Genomic DNA, 26,464 nt, shown 5'->3' with positions numbered 1-26,464 from the left:
AATTTGATGCATCAGATGGGTGCATGTTGATTTTGAGTTTGTTTGGTGTTGTATGAGGCCTATGCATTGTGTTTTTGTGTTTGCATGTGGTTGGATGAGAGTTTTTGAACTCTCTGACTGGGATTAGGCTAGGTGCAGGTTAAGCGCGCCAGGCGTGGAAGAGCTTAGGGCTCTCGGGTTGGATGTTGGGCCAGGCGTGATTTGGTTGCGTTAGGCGTGGAGACTCTTAGGAGTCTCTGTCTCAAGGACACCGAGCGTGAGTTGAACGCACCGAGCATGGATGAGTTTTAGGACTCTCAGGTTGGGATTATGCTGGGCGAGCTCAGGCTGCGCCGGGGGTGATTATGTTTATGAATGAAATAATGCTAATGCATGTTAAGTTGAAGTTTTGGATAGTCGGTGGGCGAACTCCACAATTGACTTGGTTATGCATGCCAAGGTCGTGGTAAGCCCGTACCCAACTGTGTTATACCTGACGGTGGATCTGGACTTTCAATTGTGTAAGTGACATCATCCGAGTAAACTCGAGTGAGGATTATATCCTGTTTAGCTGTGACCGAGCAGACGCATTGGGCGTGAAAACGGTTGGGTGGTTTCGATAGGATAGAATGTCACTTATACAGCTCTGTTGTTAGGGAGATCTCCTAGGTGTATGCGTGACGACGCATTAGATGATTGATATGCATTGATATCTGTCATGAGATGCATTTATTGCATGATTAGTAATATGATGAAGTGTGGTGTTTGAATTCATGATTGGTGGATTGTATTTTATGCATGAGTAGTATTGGATAGAGTGTATGGTGTGACTCTATGAATATGATTAATAGTTGGTTGATTGTGTAGTATAGATTATTGTTCTATACTTGTATGATTGATTTTTGAACTCTAGCTTACCCTTCTGTTTCCATGTGGATGGACTGCGATGATCATACCTTGTATGAGAGCAGGTCAAGGCTAGCTTGGAGTTGGGGTGACCGCTGCAAGACGGGGAGTTTGATCCTCGTGTTAGAGTTACCATTTTGGGTAACGGTTTTGTCTGTGTTTGACCAGCACTAGGGAATATTATTTTTGGGATGACTGTACATATATGGAGTTCTATTTTTGTATTTAAGAAACTTAGTTATTTTTATTCTTATCTATACCTGTATGTATGAGTTATCCAACTTAATATTTCTCTTAGTTCACTAGTAGTAGTGCGATTCCACTAAGTGTAGAGACCATGGCGGGTCGTTACACTAGCAACCAATCATACATTTTAATAGTGTCATGTCATTTGCTTATTTAAGCAAATAAAAATAAAATAAAATAATTTAAAAGATATGATTGGTTACTGTGTAAAAAACTTTACACCGATAGTTTATGGATGATTAACTCATATTTAAAACTAACTAATATGAGATTTTTTTTTGTTTATATTCAAAATCGAAGAGAATATGTACTAGATCAATTATAATAACCATGTATTAGTGTTTCAAATATTTTGACTTTGTTTGAATAGTTGAAACTTCATTTAATAACAATTTACATTCTGCATCCCATAATAAATGTTATCTTAGCTTGTTTTGCACAAATCAAGAAAAACTAATAAATAGATAAAAAAAATGATTTTAAAAAATTAACCTTATAGTTAATTTTCTTTATTAAAAATGATACAATACAAAATCCACTTTCTACACAAGACTGTTAGGGTATATATATATAAAAGGTAATTAATACCGCATTGAAAAATTAATATAACACTTATTTTGAAACTTGTTTTTCTTATAATTTAACACTTATTATAAGAGTATCTATGGGATTTGAATCTTAGCCTTGCATGTGAAGTAGACTATGTTGGAAGGGAAATACTTGTCTTGTGTACGCTTACAATTTCTGACAGAGATCAATCACTATTTTTTACGATAAATACTTTGTACTAATACTATAATTATAAAAATAAAAAAAAATAAGTAACCCACTCATATTCTTATTTCACTTTAAGGATAACCCACCATACTAAATCATTCTTAAACAAGTCATATTATATTTTAATAGATTTTGCTTTAACATTGAAATCTTATAAGTAATGTACACTTTTATATTTTTTTTATTTGCATTTTTGCTTTTTGAAAACTTAAAATATATTTTGATTCCTTGTAAAATAAAATAATTTAATTATTATAATTAATATTAATTTAATGAAACATATAAAATTAAATTTTAACAAGTAGGGTTGGTTATATAAAAATTAATGTTTATTTTTAAACAACCCATTTTGTGACGTGAGCATACTCTAATAAAAATTACTAGTACGAACTGTTGGTTATTATTAATAAAATAGCACTTTAGGATAGATGGTCTGAGACGGAGGGAATAATCAGTAGTGATCTCTTTATGAATTTATCTCTACCCCGATAATGAAATGATCGACGAAAATAATGCCAAAATTGAATGCAGGTCAATTCGCAATTATTCAACCAACTCAGGAGATATACTGCACATTGCAATTATGTTGTATGAAAGTTACACGAGTGTGTTACACGGTCACAGCCTTGTACATTGAATTTTGTATTTGCTGCAACTGTCCCTATGCTGTTTCTATAGGAGACCAAAGTCTTCTGTCATTTATTCTACTAAGGCTACAAAATTAACATCAAGGATCCCTTTCTTTAATTAAAAATCATATTACCCAGAAGAATCAATATATTTCTTTACCGTCTGATTTATAAAAGGTCATGAAAGAGGATAAAAACAAATGAAAAAGGTTAGAATAAATGTTTAATTATATTTCACTAATTAAACCATCTGCCGTAAAAGTATTTAGTTCTTAATGTATTTAATTCAAAAAACAAAAAAATACCATATTGTTTGTGTCCCTAAAATATTCCATCGTAGGGATATCAAATACATATAATTTCCTCTATCTAGAGAAAGCATGACCAATCGTATGTATAAAGTTTATTATTGACTAGTTTCAAAATACCTTCTTTTACCAAATTTCTTAGTTAAGAGGAAAGTCAGACATGGAGATATTACGCTTATACCAATAATGATGTCCAATATCATATACTTTCATTAATTGAAGATTTTGACAGTACTATCTACTTTAGTGGAAATAAGTTTTCCGGCACATGTTTCTCGGAGCATTTGAAATCTATGTAAATTGATGGGTCCAAATCTTAATGGATTTGGCTTATACAAAGAAATTCCTGACTACTTCGAGCAATATACTTGTTCATTTGATACACCATTACACACAAAAATATATTTTTTTATCCCTTATATTATTTATTAGTATTAATTTAATCTCACTTTAATTAATTAAATCAATTTAGTCTCACATCTTTAAAATGTATCTCAATGTTTGATTTTTTATTTTCTCCATTTAAATATTTAACAGATTTGACACGTGTTATACCACGTGTCATGTTGTCATGCCATGTGTCTTGTTATTATGTCACGTGTCATACTATCATGTCATGTGTCATCTCATCATGTCACGTGTCATTTTATCATGTCACGTGTCATGTTGCATGTCGTGATGTCCAACCATGTGATATGACAATATGACGTGTGACATGACACGTGTTATATCAGTAAAGTATTAAAATGAAGGAGACCGAAAATCAAAATTAAGATACATTTTAAAAATATAAGACTAAATTAATTCAATTAATTAAAATAAGACTAAATTAAATCTAATAAATAATATAAAAGATAAAAAATATATTTTTGCCCACCATTAAACCAAAAACATTCTAGTTCACAGTCAAAATAAGCTTAAATACAAATACATTCATAAATTAGATACCAAAAAGAAAAGCTCAATTACAGAATACAGGAAAGATATTTTCCAACTCAGCCTAAAATCATAAGAATCCCTTCCAAAGTCATCTCCTTTTTTCCACCCCATTGACCATATGAACAATTTTAGAAACAGTAACTATCATGACCAGAAACCAGGCAATACCAAACACATCACCACCGAGTGTCTAACTATAAGGTCATGAGTAACTCAATCTTTCAAAAATTAATTTGTAAAATAAGAATTATTTTTTATTTATATACACTTATACACTGTTATAATTTTTTTTATTGATGTAATATACACTACAAGAAAAACACTGATTTTCGATGGAAATTTCTGACAAAAATAGATAAATTTCCGATAGATTATGCTTTTTCCGACGGATTTCAATCCGTCGAAAAAAATGGTGTCGAAAAAAAGTCCGTCGAAAATTTCCGACGGAAATATTAGTAAACTTGAACGGAATCGACCACTTAATCGTGAACGACTTTCATCTAACAAACTCCAAAGCGGTACTTCAAAAGTGTGAAAGATGTTGAGTGAGAACCTTCAAAGGTGCTTCAGAAGAAGATGGTGGTGGCAAAGTTGCTTCCACATCAAAAATAAATTAATATCTTACATTAAAATATGTTAAATTAAATTAATATCTTGCATTAAAATAAATTGATAGATGTTAAGTTTTCAATGGTTCGGCAAATCATTCAGCATATGTATTTCGAAGGAAAAAGCATTTTTCTGTTTGAATACACGTAAAAAGTTGTTTAAAAACACTTTTAAATTTTAATTCACAATTTTTTTAATATAAATTATAACATATTCTTTATAAGTCAACTCTAATATATTAAAAAAAATCTTTATTATGTGCGAGGGTGATTTTAAGAGTTTTTTTATGAGAGGATTTATAAAAAAAGAATTAAATTTTTATTTATTTATTTATTTTAGTTTTTATTAATAATAATTATTTATGAGTTAAATATTAATATTTTACAATAAATTATCAACAAATAAAAATAATTTTTTTGTTACAATACAAAATAATTTTCGCAAATCAATCTTTATATATTAAGGAACCTTTCAACGTGCTTATATATCAATGTACTTATATACTTAGCCCGATATACATTTCAAATAAAGATAATCTCTAATAAATCTAAAGTGTTATTTAGTTAAAGCCTTCTTAGTAAAGATATTAATATATTGGTGATTAGTATTAATAAACATTATATCAAAAAGTTTTTTTTATACATAATCACAAAAATGGTATCTTATTTTTGTGTTTAGTTTTGGAATGCTATATGGAATTTTTAGAAAGATTAATGATGTTAGTATTATCACATAAAATAAGTATATTATGTTCAAGACTACAATTGTCTTTCAATTAATACTTTACCCATAATAATTGTGAACAATAACTAGCAACAAAGATGTATTCTGCTTTTGGAGTGAAAAGTGCAATGAAATTTTACTTTTTGTTTGCCCAATAAATAAAACGAAGACCTAAGAAATGACATTCTCCACTTGTGTTTTTTCTTTCAATCTTATCACCAGTATAGTATACATCACATAATCCTGATAACCTAAAATCATTATTTTTCTCATAAAACAAACTTTAAGTTAGTAGAACCTGTAAGATGACTGAATATGTGCTTTACAACTTTAAGATAAGACTTTCTAAAATCATATTGAGAACGTGCACATAAACATACACTATACATGATGTATGGTTTGCTAGTAAGATATAGAACTGAACCAATTATACCTTTGTAGATTTTATGGTCTACTAGTTTACTTGATTCATTTTTTGATAAGCTTACAAACGGAGGCATAAGTGTATGCATAGGTTTTAGCCATTCTTATGTTACCAATTGGATTGGGAGAAAAGAGTTGGGATGTGAGTTGTGTTTTGTTTTGAAAATTCTGGTATAAATATATTTTGGTATTTATGTGATTTTTATATGTGTGATTAATGAAATTGTGTGTTATTAATTTTATATAAGTATCTATAACAAAAATCCATATATAAAAAGAAAGGAGTTTTTTTGTTAGAAATTCAGTTATTATGTATAACTACTTCATTTTTTTTATATATATTTTCATAGTTTAATTTTTAAAATAGTTAATTGAAAAATAAAATATTATGTCAACATGATTTAAATTATTTAGTTATCAAACTTCTATAACTCATTTGCCTAATTCTATAAAGTATATTTTGATTAAAGGTCAAATTAATAATTTATTTTTGTGATATTGCAATAATAATCCATAAATATAAATTTTCTTTGTGTCTAATATAAAATTTGCATTATATATATTTTTTATAAACATTTTCATCTTATTATTTTATTCTAATTTAATACAGAGTTGTTTAAACCATGTGTATTTCACAAAGTAATTAGCAAAAGACTACACTCATACATATGCACTACTTACTTATATACTAATTAGTTTTAAAAATTCTTTCTCTTCACTTGTGATTCAAATATTGAGCCACTTCTTCTTCCCTTCTCTTCTCTCAAGTTTCAGCCAAAGAAAATTTCTAATTTTTCATTTCCTTCTCTCTCGTCCTCTCCATTAAATTTGTTCCCCTCTCTTCCTTTAAACTAAATGGACACTTAGTACATTACTTAAAGAATAAAAATAATTTTCTTTTATTGAAAAGCGTACTAGACTTTCCCTCGTATAATTTTATTTGAATTTTCAATGAATATTTAGGACACTAATTAACAAAAACTCTAATTCAAATTCTCACATTTTCTGCTTCTTTCAAAAAAAAAAAAAAAAAAATCTTCTTTTCGTCCGAACTCCAAACATACAGTTTATCTAGGTAGGAAAATAAGGCAACAGAAAGGGCGCCAAATTAGGTGACGTAATCAGTACAATAATTGTGCCGAACCACCGAGGGCAATTGATACAGATGCAGTAGAATTGTGGCACAGGTAATTGGAATTTGATTTGAAAGTTTGATTTTTTTTTTCATCTGTTAAACAAAAAACACACCAACAGGTCTATTTAGTTAATTTTGACCCGTCTTTGTCCAGCTTTATAAAACTTTCATGACTGCTTGTTATTTGTCAACAACACATGTAAAACACACTCTCCAATCTACATGGGTGCATGCTAGGGAGAAAAACCCTAGTCAACAAAATGTGTTTGAAAATTGAAATAAACCAATTTAGCAACACTCTCTTTCCACATCAATCACAATTAACAAGAAATAATATTTGCACCATTTGAGTCTGTCGACAGTGAATGCTAAAATTAAGAGCGCACATATAGATGAATTTGACCGGTCGTTGTCGAGTATTATGCATGAAAGTGAAACAAAACTTGTTTGAACGTTGCTAGCACATGAAAAACACACTTATTATATGGCATGCAGAAGGGACCCAAGTAATGCCGCAACATAAATAAATTAATAATATATAAGTTCTGATTTATGAACAGTGTAAGGCATGACAACAAAATCCTGCCATTGACTTCGAACAACACATAAATATCTATTAGCTCCTCATGTTTCAATTTCGCACATGTAATTGAGATTATATATATATATATATATATATATATATATATATATATATAAGTTACACTCGATGCAACTAAAAAAAAAAAAACTCTAGATCAATCTATCAAAATATTGATTTAAGATTTAATGATCTAATTATAATTTAATTGATATTTAGTAAATATTAATAATAATGTATAAATATAATATTACATGAACATAATTTTATAAAACTAAAATTATCATTTTATATATTTTTATTTTATAAAGTTTATGTAAAAGTTTAAATATAATATTTAACTTTAACTTTAATAAAATATAACAATATATATTAACAATTTTATATTTAGAGCAGAAAAATCTCAAATTAATATAATCTAAAATATAAAATATCATGATATAAAAATTATGAATTAATATAGATGATTAAATTATATCTATAAAAAATTATATTAAAAATATTAAATAACATAATTTATTATAATTTATAACTTTTAAGTTTAACTTTAATAAAATATAATAATATATATTAACAATTTTATATTTAGAATAGAAAATTTTCAAATTAATATAATATAAAATATAAAATATTATGATATAAAAATTATAAATTAATATAAATGAATATATTATATCTTTAAATAATTATATTAAAAATAATAAATAATATAAATTAATTATAATTTATAATTTTTATTAAATATACTTATTTATTTATCATAAAAATATTTTAAAAAATATAGAAAATAAATAAAAATTAAAAGACCAATTCAACCCAATTTTTTGGATTGGTTTTCAACTGATTTTGAATTGATTCATGTCACTTTTATGAATTCTTTTACACATCAATTTTGTGATTCTTTCATATTCCCAATTCAACCAATTTAGTCCAATTTTGACAACATAGGTTTGAACTAATTGATTGGAAAAGTTGTCGCAATAAAAATAATTCAACAATGGAGCAATAAACAATATAGAAATAAAAATTTTCAACTTGCAAAAATTTGCAAGAAATACCAACAAAATCAAGAAAAATAAAAATTACAATATGCACAGGATGTAAAGAATATTTTTAATATGAAAAATCTCTCAATATAAGAGTAAAAATTACAAATCCTCTAAACCAAAGAAATAATTTTACTATAACTAATAAAGAATACAAAAGAGTCTTCAATAAGTGCACAAACAATGCATATATACAATCAACTAGATCACCCATGCTTACAAATGGTGAATAAAAAGATGAAACGCTTAAAAAAATAGTGCCCCTCTTCCAAACGAATTTTCTCTCTCCTTAGACCTTTCAACAACCCTATTGTTTAAAGAAGAACTACATCTAACAATCTTGTTATCAAAAAATCAACTTGATCCAACAACAAATGAATCCCTAATTATAATTGAATTGTGGATGTATGGTGAATATGCAAGTTGACCTTTGTTTTATTCTATATTTTCTTTAATAGTTGTTGCTCTCACTCAATAACGAGTCTAATTTTTTTCTAAATGATCCTTCTTCACTTGATTAAGTGGGATATAATGAACTTGCATATTTTTTTTTGAAAGTGACACCAAATATGATCATTCACATAACCATGTACAATTAATAAATTTCATTTTATTGAATTTTTTTTAATATTATTGTGTCCATCTAACCTTTTGTAAAATCATTTTGAACTAACAATGAGCTAAACTTTTTACATTAAATACCACATTTTGTTATGTTTTTCATCTGTACAAAAACTAAAATATCTAGTGTCGAGAGTCATTATATATCACTTTTGTGATAATATCTATAGAATACCATCTTTGAGTCTCTAAGCTTGCACTAAACAATTTTGAATTTCTTGACATAGGAAGTGTTGTGATTTGTGTTTTGTTTGAGAAAAAGCCAACCTAACAATAGATGATCACCTCCCTCCCAGCACAAAGAAGAAAGAGGTGTTGTTTGAAAATTTGATCACACAAACTAACCTTAAGTAGATAGTCAAATAAATTGTTTGACCATTTGAGCCTATTCTTATCACAAGAAGGAAATCCAAAAGCTAACATAATTTTATTTTTAAAAGCTAACATATTTTTTTTTCTTTTTAAACACATAACTTTATTTTAACAAAATTACTATTATCCTAACAATAATCAAACTAAATTAGAATAATTTAGATTTCTTAAAAATAAGAAAAGACAAAAAAAAATGAAAAAGACAGAAATGACGGTATTTCTTAAGGTGAAAAACAAATCATTTCAAATACGTGGAAAAAAAATTAATAGATTGAGCTTACTGATATCTATTCACTCAACAATTTTTATTTTTTTTTATAAACTCACAAGTTTGTTGTGTCGAACCCGTAGCATCTCTAATATTTAATAATAAATATGAGAATATATTTAATGATTAAGGAGGTGAATCTAACTAGTAGGAGACATGTTACTAGAAAGAGAAATAAATCTTGAGCCTCGTGGTACTATTGTGCAGATAAGTTTATGGAATAACTCATTTTTGCCGAAGGAAACAAAGATGTTGTAGAGGCACAATCATACTAAGGGTTAGAACCAAACGTATTGTTGGATGAGAATATAAAAATATTCTTGTTTGAAAAAGAAAACACATAGGGTGGATTAAGTAATTATTACACTAAAAGTTATTTAAAAAAAAGACATAAACCACTTTTACAGTTTACCAAACTTTGACTGTTTTCATATTGTAAGATAAGTCTAAATCGCAAAATTCCCATGTAGTGTAATGTAGGAGTGTTTTTAAATTTAAACAAAATTTTATATATAAAAACAAATTAAAGTTAAAAAATAATTTTTTATGATTATTAATTAATATTTCATTATATTAAATTTAAATTAATTAAAAAAGGCTTTTACTTTAAAAATTATGAAAACAAATCATTAAAATGAAAATATATTGTTTTATTTATATAATATGTTAAAATTTAAAATTAAAGTCAAATTAAAATAATGATAGATTTAAAAAAAAAAAAACAAACTTAAATCTATACCATTATATAAAAAAGGTATCCCTTTTAATAATTATTTTTTATTTTTATTTTAATATGAACCATTTTACTTTTTTTTTAATGCTAGTTTAACATAATATATTTATATCTGAGATTTAAAATTTGAAGATAAATGGTGTCGTTATTTTTTTGTCCACTAAAACGGTATTCCGTGTATCGTCGTTTACGTGATGGTGGTGGTATCGATAAGGTTGTAAACCTGTGGCATTAATTGGAACAAAATGTTGGCACCAAATCACACGCGCGAGACACCTTCTCTTCTTCTTCTTCCACAACCGTCGGGTCTTCCTCCCGAGCCCGTCAACATCCTCCTCCGTCGCCGCCACCTCCTCAGCACCACTGCATTCACCATTTCCTTCAATTTCAATGTCTCTTTCACAACCTCCCTCTCCGTATCAGACCCGGTCGCCAGCGCCACCGGCCTCTTCCAAATGCCCCCGCCTCGCCTCCTCAACCGGTAATCCCTCAGCCGCTATGTTACTGTAGGATTTATCTATCATTTTATAAAATTTTAGGAGAATTAGTGTAGATAATAATAATAATTATGAAATTGAGAGTTTTGTTTGCCAACTTTTGAATGTCAATATTGATATGACAATGTCTTACAAAATCAGGGCTAAAATGTTGGTATACTCTAATAATTAGTAAATATGTTCTTACTTGGGTGGTGGCGTACGTGTTTGTGTTGGAAGGTATTTTATGGTGAGAGCTGGTGAGTCTGAGTTCGAGAGCATGGGAATTATCAACACCAACCCGGTGGCTAAGACTTCTGTGGATAACGGATTGTCTGAAAGAGGGAAGAAACAGGCTATTAAAGCAGCTTTTGATTTGAAAGAAATGGGAGCATGTGACAAGGGCTGTTGGATCTGGCCTGCTATAACTCAGAGAGCTTACCAGACTGCTGAGATCATTGCTTCTGTTAATGGAGTTACCCGTAGGTTTGTTTTTCTCTTTTCTATATAATTCCACTACTCTTCCACATATGGAACCTCACCATACTTGTAATTTCTTTCATTTCAGTTATATAGTCCCAGAATACAGCTTTCTCGATGCCCGTGGATTGGGTGCTTATGAAGGGAAAAATTTGGAATCTGTTTCAGAAGTAGGATTTCTCCCTCTGCCTTTTTCCTTAAATAGCACAATTCAATACATTTGTTTAAGTTTCATGCGCTTTAAGTTCATAACACACCACGTTAAATCTCTTGTTCCCATGGTTATAAAATCTGCCTAGACACGAGAATCCTTATAGTGCTTTCGATATCAATTTTCATCTATATTAACATAATATTTGATTAAGATCACGTTTTACAAACTTAAATTAATTATTAATCGACAACTTTGACATATTATATGCCAAAAAAAAAAAAGAAAAAAAAATTCATAACTCACCAACCAAGACGTGGTGACACATTGTCAAATGATAGTGTAAAAAAAAGAAGATTAAAACCAAAGTGGGTCCTTCAGGTGTATGCGTCAGATGGTGTATCTCCAAACATCAAACCTCCTCCCATTGATGACGGGACTCCGAATGAGAGTGTTGCGGATGTTTTTGTTCGTGTGACACAGCTCATGTCAATTCTTGAAACTCAGTATTCTGGTGACACGGTTATTATAGTCTCGCCAGATTCTGACAACTTGACAATCCTTCAGGCTGGTTTGATAGGACTTGACCTGCGAAGGTAACTAAATGCATAGTCCCGAGCTAAAGCTACTATGTGTATGTATGGTTTTAATTAAAACTTCAATTAATTAAGGTTTTATTTTTGTTGCTTTTCTTGAATTTCAGGCACAGGGATCTGTCTTTTGCACCTGGTGAAGTCCGCTTTGTTGATCCCAATGACATTCCTACATATAAACAGCCTGCATCTGCTGTATATAAATGTTCCAAGAACCCACCAAATTGTAACTAACTGTTTTCTTTCTCGTTATAGCAGGAATGTGGATATTGGATAACAGTTCAAGTTCTTCTGATGTCTAATTATAAAGTAAAAAAACCTATTATCCTAATTCAAACTAAAGATAATTAGATGAATGTGAGTTCATAAATCTTAAGTGAAAGCCTAAAGATCAGTTTGGGTTTTGTATGAGATGATTTGGGCCTTGAGGTGGTATCCCTGTCGTGTATTATGGGTCATTTATCCCTGACTCTCTTTGTACTTGAATATATCCAATTTGAAGCGCACAATGATCAAGACTACAGAGATGACAATATTATGGAGCTAGTAATGACATTCACATATTATTCCTTAATCAAAACAAAATACTCAAGATAAATTTTCCATCAAAACTTTGTTCAAAGACAAGATCCATAACATAAGTAATTCCAATAGTATAGTCCAATGTGAGGTACAGTTTCAGAAAGGAACAAATGGAAATCTATTTCTATACGACTATATGAATATTAGAAAATTAAGAGTGACAAATGTTTTGCACAATTGTTGCATTGTTTTAGTGATTTTCTTTTCCGCCAAGAACTGCATTATTAAAAGATTAAAGGTATATTTAATTTCACCCGAAATTGAAAGAGGTCTGATAGTTGAATTTTAATTTAAAGTAGGTTGGATGTTGTACAGTGGATATAAATTTTTCTTTGGAATTGTTGGCACCATTCACTTGAAATTCATTTGTGTGTTCTGTAGGTTGTCTATACGTGTCCACCTGAAGAAGTGTAAGAACACTTTCAATCACGGCAGTAATTTTTTGGAACAAAAATACAATTTTTCTTCAATTACAGGATTTGTTGACACGGTTTGTTAAAATATTTTGAGAGAATTGTTAGGTATAGATTTATTATTATTGAAATATGAGTGCAACAATATGAATCGAGAACACAGATACAATTGCTTTTATTATTGAAAACTAAAGCTATTGTCTTTGTTTAGTCATAGACGTCACAGACAATAATGTTTTTATTTTATTCTTATCTTACTATGTTTACATGAAAAATGATGAATAGTAATGATGCTGCTATAATTATTGTTTGATATTATAAATTGATCTGTTTTACATTTTATTGGTTAATTATTTTTTCTTTTTTTGCAATTTTTGATCCCCAATCTAATGATCAAGTATTTCTCAAAGCATCTGTTATGGAGTGGCACGTTCCCCACCACAATTGAGATAATTGAAATCTAATAAAAAGTAGTAAAACTGAAGTTACGAGAGTGACGACGTAGACACACGCACGCGCTAAAATAAAAAGTAAAAAGTAATAATAAAGAGTAAAGTCACCCTCGCAGTGGACATGACAATTTTTAACGCCGAGTCGCGAAGTAAATATGAAGAAGTGCATGTGTACAACACGCGCGCACACAAACATATCCGCACAAGTCAATGTCGTTGGCGGTGCGGTGCGTGTGTTGTGTTGTGTTGTGTTGTGCTTTGTTAGTTCATCCTCTCACACTCACACTTCAAATAGACACTTTATTTTTTATTTTTTTATTTACTGTTTCTTCTCTTTTTCTAATCCTGCTTCATCTTTCACTTCACTCTTCTCTTTTCCCCTTTTCCCTTTCTTAATCTTCGTATGCATCTATATCCAATTCCGATTTCACTCTCCATCCGATTCATGTATTTTCCTGCTGCTTAGGAAGATTCTATAATACGACACGGTTTCTTTCCCTTAGGGTTCTTTTAAATCATTTCTCATGGCCATCAGAGGCGTGGATTTCAAGTGGTTTGTTGTTTATCTATTTTATGAGTTTGATTCCTATATCACCTTGTGTTTTATTTGATTGAATGTAACTTATTTCTTGCAGGTATGATGGCTTTTTTTTGTCCATGCTCGCCACCAGTGTGTATCCTTCCACTATTCCATAATTCAGTTTCTGGATTTTTCCTAATTTTGCTGTCTTCCTGCATTTTCATTTGCCTCGTAATTCCTTCCTTATTTACCCGTTTGATTAATGTTTTTCAACACAAGTCATCACTCGTCACTATAGCTTTGTACTCTACTGTTATATGCATGTATTCTTTAACCTTTACTTCTAGAGTCATTGTTGCAATTAATTGGAATCGCTATCATTCTTGCACATATCCGTTGCACATATGGATTGTGGTGGGGTTTTCTTTCCTTATTTAAATTATTCCTTTTAAGTTTGTTATTATTTCTATTTTTTTTCATATGATACGGTTGTCTTGTAAATGATCCCTTTCCTTTTCTTTCATTGTTTCTGTGTTCAGGTCGACTACACTACCGTGTTTGTTTTCCGGCTCTTGATGTTTGTTGATAATGGGCTAGCTGCGGGAATGGGTTTGTAAGGCCTTCCATTCATAAATATTGATGTCATTGTTGACTATTTAATAGAAATGTTTAAGTTGTTTTCTTCAATTTTACATTGGTTGTATGCACTAATATAATTGAAATTTGAGTATGATGGATAAGGTGCGGTGTTTCACCGTTCTTATATGTTTCTTTTAGTTTATCTAATAACATCAAATGTGCATTAAATGCATTTTGTAACTAAGGAGAAATACTAGCATCCCTTCTATCAAATATATTATTATTGGCTGAAGCTTATTAGAACTCGCAGAATAATGTTGGTTTCACTCCCTATTAATAAATTTCAGCAACTAATAAATAATGTGTTAGAAAGTGTTGTTAGCTAGTTCCTCGTAACAAAAATACTTGTGCACATGTTGATTTCCAACTTTTAGCATGTGGATGTTGTTGATGAATTCAATCTACAATTCTGCATGCAACTAATGTGCTCATGTCTATGTGGCACATCTTTGCATAGCCTCTCCAACCCTTTGTATCTTTCTTCCTCGGTTATTCCTATGGCCTCAAAGTGCTGCTCCATTTTAATCAGACACCAATAGGCTTCTTTTCGTGCAAATTCTGGAATCATCTTCAATAATTGATATCCACAGCTCCAAGATCGGAGCTTTGATACTAGGTGATAATAGAAACTAGATTAGAATTATAGAGAAAATGAGGGAATTTCCCTAATTCTATGTGTGATAGCAGAGCTTTAAGGGTCTGCACCTCCCAATGCCCAATGGCCCTAACTTTTCTCAATTAACAGGATACCCGATGTCTCAATCATTCCTCCTATTTATAATCATTCAGCCCCCTAATTACAACAAATGAACTAAATATAACAATTAACTAAGGCCTCCAACTAATATGTACCTATTAGAGAACATGACTTGCGCACATTAATTAATTTTGGGGGAAAATAATACAAATTGTTAACAAATTCAATGCTACTAACTAAACTAACTAATTTTTTTAATGAGTGTGAATTAATTAAAATAAACTTATAATTAGGGATGGAGGGAGTACTTAACAATTTGATTCACTATTTAGATCTTCTATAAATGATGTTCATATTTAATTCTATGTAATTATATATATTCTTGTCATGGTGTCTTATAATTTTGGACATTACTGATGTCTACATGTTTGTCTCTGTTCTGATGCCATTGTACGGATGATTCTAATTTTAACATGAGAGAAATTTGTTGAGACAGACTAGTATGCATCCTGAATCACATAGGGCCTTGAAATGGGTGGCATGGCTTAAGTTTAAATGTTAAAATAGCACTGCAGAACAGGTGGACATAAAAGTATGGAAAATATTAATGACCTGTTTTGAAAAGGTTATTTTCATAGGTATTTTGGAAAGGGTTTTGTGGGTTCGTTTTCCACTTAAGTTCTCTTGGGGGCATTTATTTAAAGGTATAATATTGCATTCTTAGTAATACAATACTCTAAGAATGTTTTTCCTGGGAACATTTTGGTTAAATTTTAATATTCTTAGGAGTATTTTTAAAATTCAAAATGATTAAAATAAAAAATATAAGTAGAATTGGTAGTTATATTGAGTTGGCAAATAACATCCGAGATTCCCATGAGAACAAAAATGAAGTAAAAGAAGGAATTGTTACTTTTTCGGGCATGAACATTACATGGGAATAATTTTTTTGATAGGAAACATGAAAATACTACATTTCCAAGTTCACATTCCCGGGAATAAATTTTAAACCTTTAAACAAACACACTTTTGGCAGTTGAGCATTCAAGTACAAAATCATTTAAGATCATTTTGGCTTGATGACTGACTTTTTGATTTCATAATATTATCAAACTCAATTAAAATGGTTCTGAATTTTTGTGTTGCATTTAAACAAACACACATATCAAATGATGCTTTAGTTTATCAAATCCCAGTACTAATTCATTGCACTTCTATGCCCCTTCCCTGGTTGTATGCTTCTAGAGATTTTGGGTGGCAGCAGAGATATGCTCGTTTCTGTGGACGAGTGGTTGTCCTTTCAATCCTTGTGTTGCTTCTCTATCCATTTCTTTGGACTTGGACTGTAATTGGTACCCTGTGGTTCAGCAGTGCCAAGAATTGTGTATGTGTTATTCTTGTTCAATCTTCAATGTACTCTTGTTAACAAGCATATGATGCATAATTCAAATAATTATCTACAGTTGCCTGAACAGGGTCAAAAATGGGGCTTTCTCATCTGGTTACTTTTTAGTTATTGTGGACTCCTTTGCATTGCTTGTATGTCTCTGGGGAAGGTTAGTAGTGCTCTATTGCTATCACTATATGCTTTTATGGCTTGTTTCTTTGTGCAAAATCTTTTTGTTCTGTTTGTCATAGTTTTCTTGTTTCTGAACAACCCATCAACAGGAAAAATCAGCAGAATACTGTTCTCCTTTGTTGTTTATTATCTAGGTTGGCACCATACTCATTATGGTTTGTTTAACTCATTGCAGTGGTTGACACGAAGACAAGCACATTTATTGCGTGCCCAACAGGGTATCCCTGTTTCCGAGTATGGGGTAAGCTTTACCTTTACTCAACCTATGTTACTGTGTTAGTTATATGTGTTGTGGATACTGCTCTGTCACTGTGTTATGAGTGTTTCTAAAAAATTTTCTGAATAACCTAGAAAAAGAATTCCTTCTTTTTTTCCCCTTTGCAAGGAAAGGGAACAAGGGACTGTTTCTCTTGATTTTGTAGTTGGTACAGGCAATTATTTGTTAAGTTTGAAATAACTCGTAATTTGACATGCTGTTGAAGCTAGCTAATCATCTGATGCAATCTTTTCTAATAAATACACTAAAAGAGTACGAGTCCAAATTGCCTTGTTCTAATTTTATAGACTTGTTTTTATTTTGTGAACCATGTCACAATTTTCATTTTATAAAGTTACACTAATCTTGGTCTTACATTTTGGAGAATGCTTACTTGCTGAGTAGCATGTTAGATTATTTTGTTTTGTGCACATTTTCCAGATTATATATTGAATTGTGTTTTATTTCGCTGTCAGCTTTATGGTTGGTTTTTCTGTCAGTTGTCCATATATAACAGTGTTCTCATTCTCACTGTTCTGGGACACAGCCCCTTGCCTATGGTAACAAAGTTGCATGTGGCTGTAACCTCTCTCCTTCCAAAATACTTGTATCTGTAGCTGTCATGAATGGAATGAACACTAAGTATACTCTACCTCATTCGTGGGATTCCCATTTTCCAAAAACTACAATAAAAGCCTTATTTCATTAGGTGAGGTCAGGTGCATGGATCGCATGACACTATTCATCACAGTTTAAAGGCCAAACTTTAGAGATAAAATTTACCATCAGATCCCTCTTCAAAGGACTAAACCGAACATTCTACTCTGCTCATTGGTGTTTCTACAGGTCTTCTTTGTATGTGTTCAAATCACCTTAACTGGTTTTCTGTCATCTTTTCCTTAATCGGTGTCACACCAATATCATCTTGTAATAATATACAATCATTTTGTATCCCATCCTTTCTTGTGTGGCCACACATCCATTTTAGCATTCTTGCTACAACTTGTTTTTGAGCTCGGTAGGTACTTTGCAGTCGCATATAATCCCTGACATCTTTCTCCATTTTAGCTATTCTGCCTGTATCTATTGTGTGACATTCTCATTTATTTCTTCATCATTTTGTAGTATTTGGTCCTAGATATTTAAACTGAAACCTATGGTATAATATCTTCTCCCAATTTTACTTTGAAGTCGTATTTCTCTTGTCTCTTGCTAAAATTATTATGCATATATTTTGTATTACTCCTACTTAACTGAAAGCTTTATTTCCAAAGTTTGTCTCCTAAGCTCAAGTTTAAAGTTAACTGTTTCTCTTGATTCCACAATCAAAACTAAATCATCCACTTTACAATAAAAAATATTGTTACCCTACTCATACTGCTGGATTCTTTCTGGAGGCAATATTTTTTTATAGTAACTATGGTATTAGTACAAAGTATCCACCGAAAGCAGTGACTAATCTTTGTCAGAGACCACAAGTGCACACAAGGTGGGTATTCCCTTCTTATCATAGTTTATTTCATATCTAATGTCAGCATTTGGACCTTGAACATTTTGATTAAGGGACACAAGTTGCAATTACTTGTGTCAACCAATGTTGGTTTCAAGAGGCAATATCATTAATCTATTTGTCTCTTATTTCAAAGATTTGTTGTATATACTATGTTGATTGAAGTGTGAGCTGTACTCATATTCTTAGCAATCTAGATGCATATTAATTTCTTTTTGAGTATACATACTTTACAATTTTTAGATTGTAACAATTGCTCTTTTCTTTTTGTTAGGTTCTGGTTGACATGATCCGAGTGCCTGATTGGGCATTTGAAGCTGCAGGTCAAGAAACAAGGGGCATGGGCCAAGATGCTGCTGCATATCATCCAGGACTTTACCTAACTCCAGCTCAGGTAGTTTTGACCGATGTTTCATGTCTTATTGGTTTCATATTAGAACTTCTGTAAAGTAGGAGAATAGGAGATCACGTTATTCTTTGTCAAGTACAGTGAAGTTTATTGTGAGTTAGTCTCATTAGTTAATGGAATACATGGCTTGAATTTTTGTGAATTAGTCATACCATCTGTTTTCTGTTTTTGGACAATGTATTGATTATCATTTTGTCGTACATTTATCTCTTATTGAAATTCCTTTGGTACGTTGATTCAGTTTCACTTCTGATAGTTGGGATTTTTGTCTGGGTTGGGTGCAGAGAGAAGCAGTTGAAGCTTTAATTCAGGAACTTCCAAAGTTCAGGTTAAAGGCTGTTCCTACTGATTGCAGTGAATGCCCCATCTGCTTAGAAGAGTTCTATGTAGGGAATGAGGTATACTTTTTCCTAATTAAGGGTCTCAAACGCGTCATACCATGCACTGGTTGCTATCCATAACTGAAAATGTGCTCCTTGTCTAACTTCACGAATTCTTGGATCCCTGCATTTTTAAGAATGTTGAGATGCAATGTGTATTGTAAAAAGCAGCTGAAAATTAGTCTCGAGCTTACTTTAATGCAGGTCCGTGGCCTACCTTGTGCGCACAATTTTCATGTTGAATGCATTGATGAGTGGCTTAGGCTGAATGTGAAATGTCCTCGTTGCCGTTGCTCAGTATTCCCAAACCTTGATCTTAGTGCACTGTCCAATCTCCGTGCTGAGCCTGAACGATCTTCTGCCAGTGTTGTGACAACAACCAGATATGTGAGAGGTCAACCATCTAGTCAAAGTTACCGGTTAAGATTGCAGGGTCTTCTGCGCCCAGTCCGAGCTGAAATTGCAGAGCCAGTGGGTGACACAACTAATATGTTGGAAAATGCTGAGAACGGTGTTGTATCAATTGTGACTCAAAATGCATCATCTGAAGACCATGTCTTTTCTGTCGAATCCATGCCTGCCGCTCTCAGTCTTTCTTCTGCACAAAGCTAGGTTATACTGTTTCTGTATTTCTATAATATTTCTAACCCATTCTAGAGAAGGTGAAAAATGCATATCCATATCTGGCCCCTATAAAAATGGTTCACATTCTAACAAGAAATTTTCATGTTTGATCCATAAAGAATTGGGTCAGTTTCTTGTCGGGGCGTCTCGGAGTTGTAGGACTTGAAAATCAAAGTATACCTTTTTGCTTAACTAACATAGATTAGAGCTGGCAAATGTGTAGTTGTCTTTTATGTTTAATGAATTGTAAAGAGTTTAAAATTCTAATTATATATTGAATTCTGCTTTTGCCTTTTTCCATCTTGCAGGGATAAGATATTTTCACTTTTTTTTTTCTGCAGCGAGTTTAGGATTATGGACATCATAATAGAAATTATACACTTTTATGGAATGTGCATATTTTGTTATTAATTCTTTATATAATTGCTAACATGATTAATCTTTTCTGGAGCATGTTTATGAAATGTTAATTTTCTCAATTTCAGCTACTTTTTTAAGGGAAAAAACTATTTGCAAAATAAATTGTATAATTGAGATAACAGTTTAAATTTGTAAACAATTTCTTTTTCTAAAAAAATGTTACTTTTATGAAGCTGAAAATGTAAAGTTTAAGATTATGTTTCTATAATTTTTTCTTCTTCTTTTAAGCTGATTTACTACATGATATTTTTGTTGTGTTTAAATGAAATTAAGTATTTTAAAATTGTTTTTCAACAGAATTATTCAAGCAAAATTTTATTCTAATTATAAAATATTTAATTTTTATTAATATAATCAATTATTGAAATAATTGATTATGTTGATAACTTTTTCACAATTCTTTTTCAAAACGTAACTTCAGTATTCGCAAAACTTTTATAACTTCCAATAAATTCTTTTATATATATCCTGTGGTTATTCTTTTCTCTGCAAAGACAGGAAATAATAGTCAAAGTTATATGTTTCTTATGCTCTCTTGAAGAGGAAAGAATATGATTATGGTATCACAAGCTCGCATGTGCCTCAAGATAATTTTGGGAGAAAGATGCACTTGAGGGGTAGATTCCTGTATAAACCTATACGTGCTTTTGGTGGTGGCCTGGTGGGTGAAGATAATAAACGGTGTTCTGTGACAAGTAAGACGAGCTTCCTTTCATCTTATAGGAGATTACTTTACTTTACACAGCAGATTTTAATTTATTTTTTAATAAAATGCGTCTCATTAAAATGCGTGGCAGAAACATTGCCAATAGACGTTTGGTTGTGGTGTCTTAAGGAATTTGTGCCTTTTCTACACGTAAGATAGCCCACTCATGAAAGAAATGCGATGTGTCTTTCTCCATTAGAAAAGTAAAAGCTTGTAGCTATTTAGACTGGACCCACTTGGATTTCCTCCAATTATTTTTCTTGTAAATTATCTTGTTTGATCATGCAAATTTAAAGGTGAGGAGAGTGAACTTCTTGTTATGCAAATATAATGTGGTCATACTCCCCGTTATTATCAACAATTGTTAAGCCTAGTTATCAAAAAGTTATTTTAGGGATACTGAAAGAAAAAAAAATTACTGAATTAATGAGGCCTTTTTTTAAATGAGAAACATTAAAGAAAAAAAAGGCATTATTGAGTTAATGAAGCTTTTTTTAAATGAGAAGCACTAAAGAAAGTAAAAAGGCATTATCTCAACCCATTTAACTTTTTTCTTTTTGTCAAATTTATGTTATCTTTTATTATAAAAAAAGTGATTACCAAAATATACTTAACACTAATATTCTCTCAAATATATAAATATGTTAAACTTTAATAATGAATTTCTTGATTTACATATTTAATTGTTATTTTAAAAAAAATATTTTTTTAAGTTATCAAAATCAAAATAAAAAAATATAAGTATAATAAAATAAACAGGTATTAAGATAATATTTAATCAATTTAGTTAATATAATTTTTCTATAAATACTTAAATAAAATGATATGTTTTATTATATAGTATTAAATATATATATATATATATATATATATATATATATATGTATGTATTAAGGTATTATTAATTTATTAATAAAACAACAGGAAAGGTGAATAATACAATACTTATATTTCTTATAAAAGAGAAGTGTAATTTATATTAACATGTTAAGTTAAATAAATTAAATTATATATTTTAATATAAAAATAAAATGATAATATAATATTCTTATTTATCATTTCAAGGATCTTATTTTTGTCTATAATTATTATCTCTTCTTGTAAAATTTAATTTATAAAAGTTAAATATGTATGTGTGAAGAAAGATCTATTTACTCCAAAAGTAAGTTTATTTAGCCTTACTTTAATCAATAACTCATGATTAATACCAAATTTTAATGAATCAACTATTGAATTAAATTTTTTTAATACATAAATCAATTATGAAAATTTTAAAAAATATATATTTAATATTTTATTTTATTAATTAAAATTAACAGATAATACAATGACTAGATCATTAAAATAATAAAACACAAATTATTAAAAAAAGGTAAATCTGGATAAACTTATTCTTAAAATAAGGTAAACTCTAAATCTTAAACTAAATTAGAATAAAAAATTAAAAAATCCCTACGGTCCCTTTTAAATAAAATTTAAAAAAAAATTATAACAACATAAGACAAAAATTGATGTTTAATATATATAAGGTTAAAACCCTTATTTAGTCTCTGATAATATTTTTTTGTTTCAATTTAGTCTCACTTTAATTTTTTATTTCAATTTGGTCCCCAACAATTTAAATTATTGTAATTTGGGACTTCCGTCTAAATGATTTAAACAGAGTTAACTGTTAGCCACGTGGATGCCACGTAGATGCATAGGTGGATGCCAAATTTCGTGAATACACCTGGAACCAGAACGGCCTGTTCTGATTGCACATGCTATGTGTTAATTCTGCAACTGGAACGGCCGTTCCAAATGCAAATTTAACACAACATGAGTGCAGTAAAACGGGCCGTTCTGAAATCAGAACGGGCCGTTCTGCTGTTAGAACGGGCCGTTCTGGAACGGACGCCAACTTCATGCTTTTTATTGTATTTTTTTATTATATATATATATATTAATAAAATACAATAAATAAAAAATACAATAAATTAATATTCATTTATGAATAAAACTAAAAAAAATTAAATAAGATAAGATCTTCCAAAATCCTTCTTTGATTTGAACTTATCTAGTTCAAAATCTTGACCAAAATGCCCCAATGTGATTTAAAAATTAAAAATAAAAATTCATATCATAAATTCAAAGACAGAAACATGGTTCGGAAACTGAAAACAAAAATTCAGAACATAACATATACTAAAAAAATTCAAAGAAATTACTGAAAAAGGAAATGGGAAACGCTGAAGAGAAATCTTAAATCACAAAAATTCAGGTTGTACCTCCTGAAGAACAGATTGTTATTGTTGGGGGACATCGTCAATGACTTCAAGGGAAAACACCGTTTCGTTTCATCCTTGACTGTATAGTGTCAATTTGGTAGTAAGTGATTCACTCCAGTTTGACTAACAATGAAATAAAATCTGCTATCATTGTCCTTAGTGATACACTGCATCGTCCTTAATGATACACTGTATAATCCAAATGTTTAGTAATTGAAATTATCAATCTCCATTGACAATATTACCAAATCTAGTGTTTGAAATGCTTTGTATCTTAGTTGTTTTTTTTTGAAATTCTAGAACTCGTTCTGAAACTAGAACGGCCCGTTCTGGTTACACTATTGATGTGTTATTTTTGCATTTGGAACAGCCCGTTCCAAGTACAAAATTTACACACCAAGAGTGCAACCAGAACGGGTCGTTCTGGTTTCAGAACAGACCGTTCAGGTTCCAAGTGTATTCACGAAATTTGGGATCCACCTACGTGACATCTATTTGACATTCACGTGGCTACTAGTTAACTCCGTTTAAATCATTTAGACGAAAGTCTCAAATTGCAATAATTTAAATTATTAGAGACCAAATTGAAACAAAAAATTAAAATGGAACTAAATTGAAACAAAAGAAATATTATAAGGGACTAAATAAGAGTTTTAAGCTATTTATAATCATATTTATAAAAAATAAAAAATAAAAAAATAGTGAAAGTTGAGTTACGAATCCTCTGAGAATATCAAGTTCAAGTTTGAACACAGTGGAGTCCCGTATCTGATACAGAAGCCTCACTTTATGGGTTCATCCTCTCTGCACTCCAGGAATCAAAAGGCAAAACTGGTGGTAGGACTATGATACGTGGCACGATCACAACACCCTTGAGGAGAAGGCGAAGCTTATTGGAAGAATAAAAGCGAGGTGGCAGGAAACCCCGAAGCCAAAAATCCCTACTCCCCACGGTTCCTTTCAACTTTCTCTCTCACTCAGAGAGTCACAACTCACAACACACTCTTCTTCTTTATTCCCTCCTTTAAATTCCCCCATCACACCATCGTCACTTCCATCGCACCATGAACACCCCTCACTTCGAAGCCCCTCACTCCCCTCTCTACGACCGCTCCTCCCCTCTCTCCGACGCCGCCGACCCCTTCCACTCGCCCCAAAACTCCCCAGACAACTCCAGACATATCGTAATCCTCGAGACTTCAGCTCAATTCGCCCAGGCCGCGCCCCCCGCCCCCGACTCCGACCACCAACCCCCGCCGCTCAATGTGCCGCCGGAGGTCCTCGTCACCCGCCACTCCAGGCCACAGCCTCGCTCCCCGCCCACCGCGCGGGGCCGACCGAGGTCCGCCCCCCCGCCGCTGCCGCCGCCGCCGCCGAGGCCCTTGATGGCGAAAAAGGTTGCCCTAGGGTTCCGGTTATGCGAGGTGGTGCTGTGTCTTATTTCGTTCTCGGTTATGGCTGCGGACAAGACCCGTGGTTGGAGCGGTGACTCTTTCGATCGCTACAAGGAATACAGGTTTCTTTTTCTATTAAAAATTGATTTTTTTATTCCTCGGTTGTTTTTTTGGTACTTGTGTTGTGTGGTTGTTATTCGGGTCAACGCGTTATCAATTGTCATAATTGGGATTTTTATTATTATTATTTTTTTCAGGTATTGTTTATCGGTGAATGTTATTGCATTCGTATACGCAGCGTTTCAATTGGGCGATTTGGGGTTTGAAATAGTGAGGAGGAGAAGCATGATGAGTCACCACCTGCGTTACCACGTTGATTTCTTCATGGATCAGGCAAGTAAAAAGGATAAAAAGGTTTAATTTGTTGTTATTTTATTGTTTTTAATTAATTTGTTGTGGGCAGGTTCTGGCGTATCTTCTGATATCGGCTGCATCATCTGCTGCAACACGCGTTGATGACTGGCAATCGAATTGGGGAAAGGATGAGTTCACTGAGATGGCGAGTGCTTCAGTTGCGTTGGCGTTTCTTGCTTTTTTTGCCTTCGCTGTTAGCTCATTAATTTCTGGCTACAACCTCTGCACTCTCTTCTCCTAGCAACATTATATGCTGTCTCTTCAGACATGTACACACTTTTTTTTTATACTTTTTTACTGTTATGGAGGAATGCATTCATGAGTGTCGCTGCCGATGATTTTTTTACTGTACAGCTACAGACAGAATTGTGTTAGTGGATACATACAATTGCAGGATATTCTTCCTTCTTAAATTGGAAGGATGGAGAAGGAAATTTTTTGTTCCCTTTAATTGTTTAATCATTGTATTTTACTGTTCTTGCGTAAATGAAGTCAAGATTTAAGTACTCGCCAATTGGTATGTTATTGATATTGTTTATGTTATTTCGTAAATGAGGTCAACATTGAAGGATTCGCTAATTGGTATGTTATTATATTTTAGGGTTTCGAATTTGTTAGGGAAACAGAGAAAGGGAAAGAACTCGCCCTCTTTCTGTTTGGTTTGGAATTTGGATGGAGCATTTGAGTTTGAGAGGATAGGAGAGCAAGGGAATTCGTTCGCAACATTTCTTGTTTGAATAGTTTATATTTTTAATTGCTCTTCGTAGTGCTTTTCATTGCTCTATGTAAAGGTTCCTTAAACATCACATTAGTTATAGTTGCATCATTAACTTCATTCTAACTTATACTCCAGCAATACTGATGTACAGTGAAATTATTAGAATCTTGGATCACATAATCTCTAATTAGTTTTTATATTTAGTTTTTATATAATATGTAATCAAATTTATTTAATTTCTTCTTTTCTTCTTGTAAATTGAAATTTTTTTTAATGCATGTCGATTAATAATTTTATTGAAAGGAAACACATGAATTATGATGTGTCAAAAAGCACATTTCCATTTTCTCAAATAAATTATATGTAGTATACTCAAATCTCCCGACCTTAGAATAATATGGAATATATTGACTGAAGTAGAAAGGCAACATATGATTGATCGATAGAGCACTTTTTATAAAAAGTAAATTTCAAAAATACCTTCCAAAGA

General features: G+C 31.2%; 3 protein-coding genes across 5 annotated transcripts; all 3 read left to right on the top strand.

The window, feature by feature from the left end:
- Positions 1-10,478: 10,478 nt before the first annotated feature.
- Positions 10,479-12,405, top strand: LOC109808902 (Phosphoglycerate mutase family protein). Its single transcript, XM_020372082.3, has 5 exons — positions 10,479-10,775; positions 11,011-11,256; positions 11,339-11,420; positions 11,783-11,997; positions 12,105-12,405. The coding sequence occupies exons 1-5, from the start codon at positions 10,540-10,542 to the stop codon at positions 12,226-12,228; spliced, it is 903 nt and encodes a 300-aa protein (XP_020227671.1). The 5' UTR covers positions 10,479-10,539; the 3' UTR covers positions 12,229-12,405.
- A 1,257-nt stretch (positions 12,406-13,662) lies between these two features.
- On the top strand, positions 13,663-20,355 carry LOC109807717 (E3 ubiquitin-protein ligase SIS3). 2 transcript variants are annotated; one of them, XM_020370307.3, is made up of 10 exons: positions 13,663-13,994; positions 14,077-14,115; positions 14,309-14,375; positions 14,501-14,574; positions 16,543-16,681; positions 16,773-16,853; positions 17,052-17,117; positions 18,917-19,036; positions 19,336-19,449; positions 19,636-20,355. In XM_020370307.3, the coding sequence occupies exons 1-10, from the start codon at positions 13,966-13,968 to the stop codon at positions 20,041-20,043; spliced, it is 1,137 nt and encodes a 378-aa protein (XP_020225896.2). In that variant the 5' UTR covers positions 13,663-13,965; the 3' UTR covers positions 20,044-20,355. The 2 variants fall into 2 exon arrangements, with proteins under 2 accessions (XP_020225896.2, XP_020225895.2); XM_020370306.3 differs by having other exon boundaries at positions 13,664-13,994; positions 16,761-16,853.
- Positions 20,356-20,869: 514 nt separating this feature from the next.
- Positions 20,870-25,762, top strand: LOC109808701 (CASP-like protein 4A3). Of its 2 annotated transcripts, XM_020371812.3 has the most exons (4): positions 20,870-21,170; positions 24,264-24,964; positions 25,100-25,235; positions 25,306-25,762. In XM_020371812.3, the coding sequence occupies exons 2-4, from the start codon at positions 24,513-24,515 to the stop codon at positions 25,495-25,497; spliced, it is 780 nt and encodes a 259-aa protein (XP_020227401.2). In that variant the 5' UTR covers positions 20,870-21,170; positions 24,264-24,512; the 3' UTR covers positions 25,498-25,762. The 2 variants fall into 2 exon arrangements, with proteins under 2 accessions (XP_020227401.2, XP_082931592.1); XM_083075466.1 differs by lacking the exon at positions 20,870-21,170 and having other exon boundaries at positions 24,089-24,964.
- The last annotated feature ends 702 nt before the right edge of the window (positions 25,763-26,464 follow it).

Source organism: Cajanus cajan, chromosome 5 (genome assembly GCF_000230855.2).
Source record: "Cajanus cajan strain Asha chromosome 5, NIPB_CcT2T_4, whole genome shotgun sequence".
Lineage (NCBI taxonomy): Eukaryota > Viridiplantae > Streptophyta > Magnoliopsida > Fabales > Fabaceae > Cajanus > Cajanus cajan.
The sequence above is the reverse complement of the archived record's forward strand: the minus strand, read 5'-3'. Positions and strand labels throughout refer to the sequence as shown.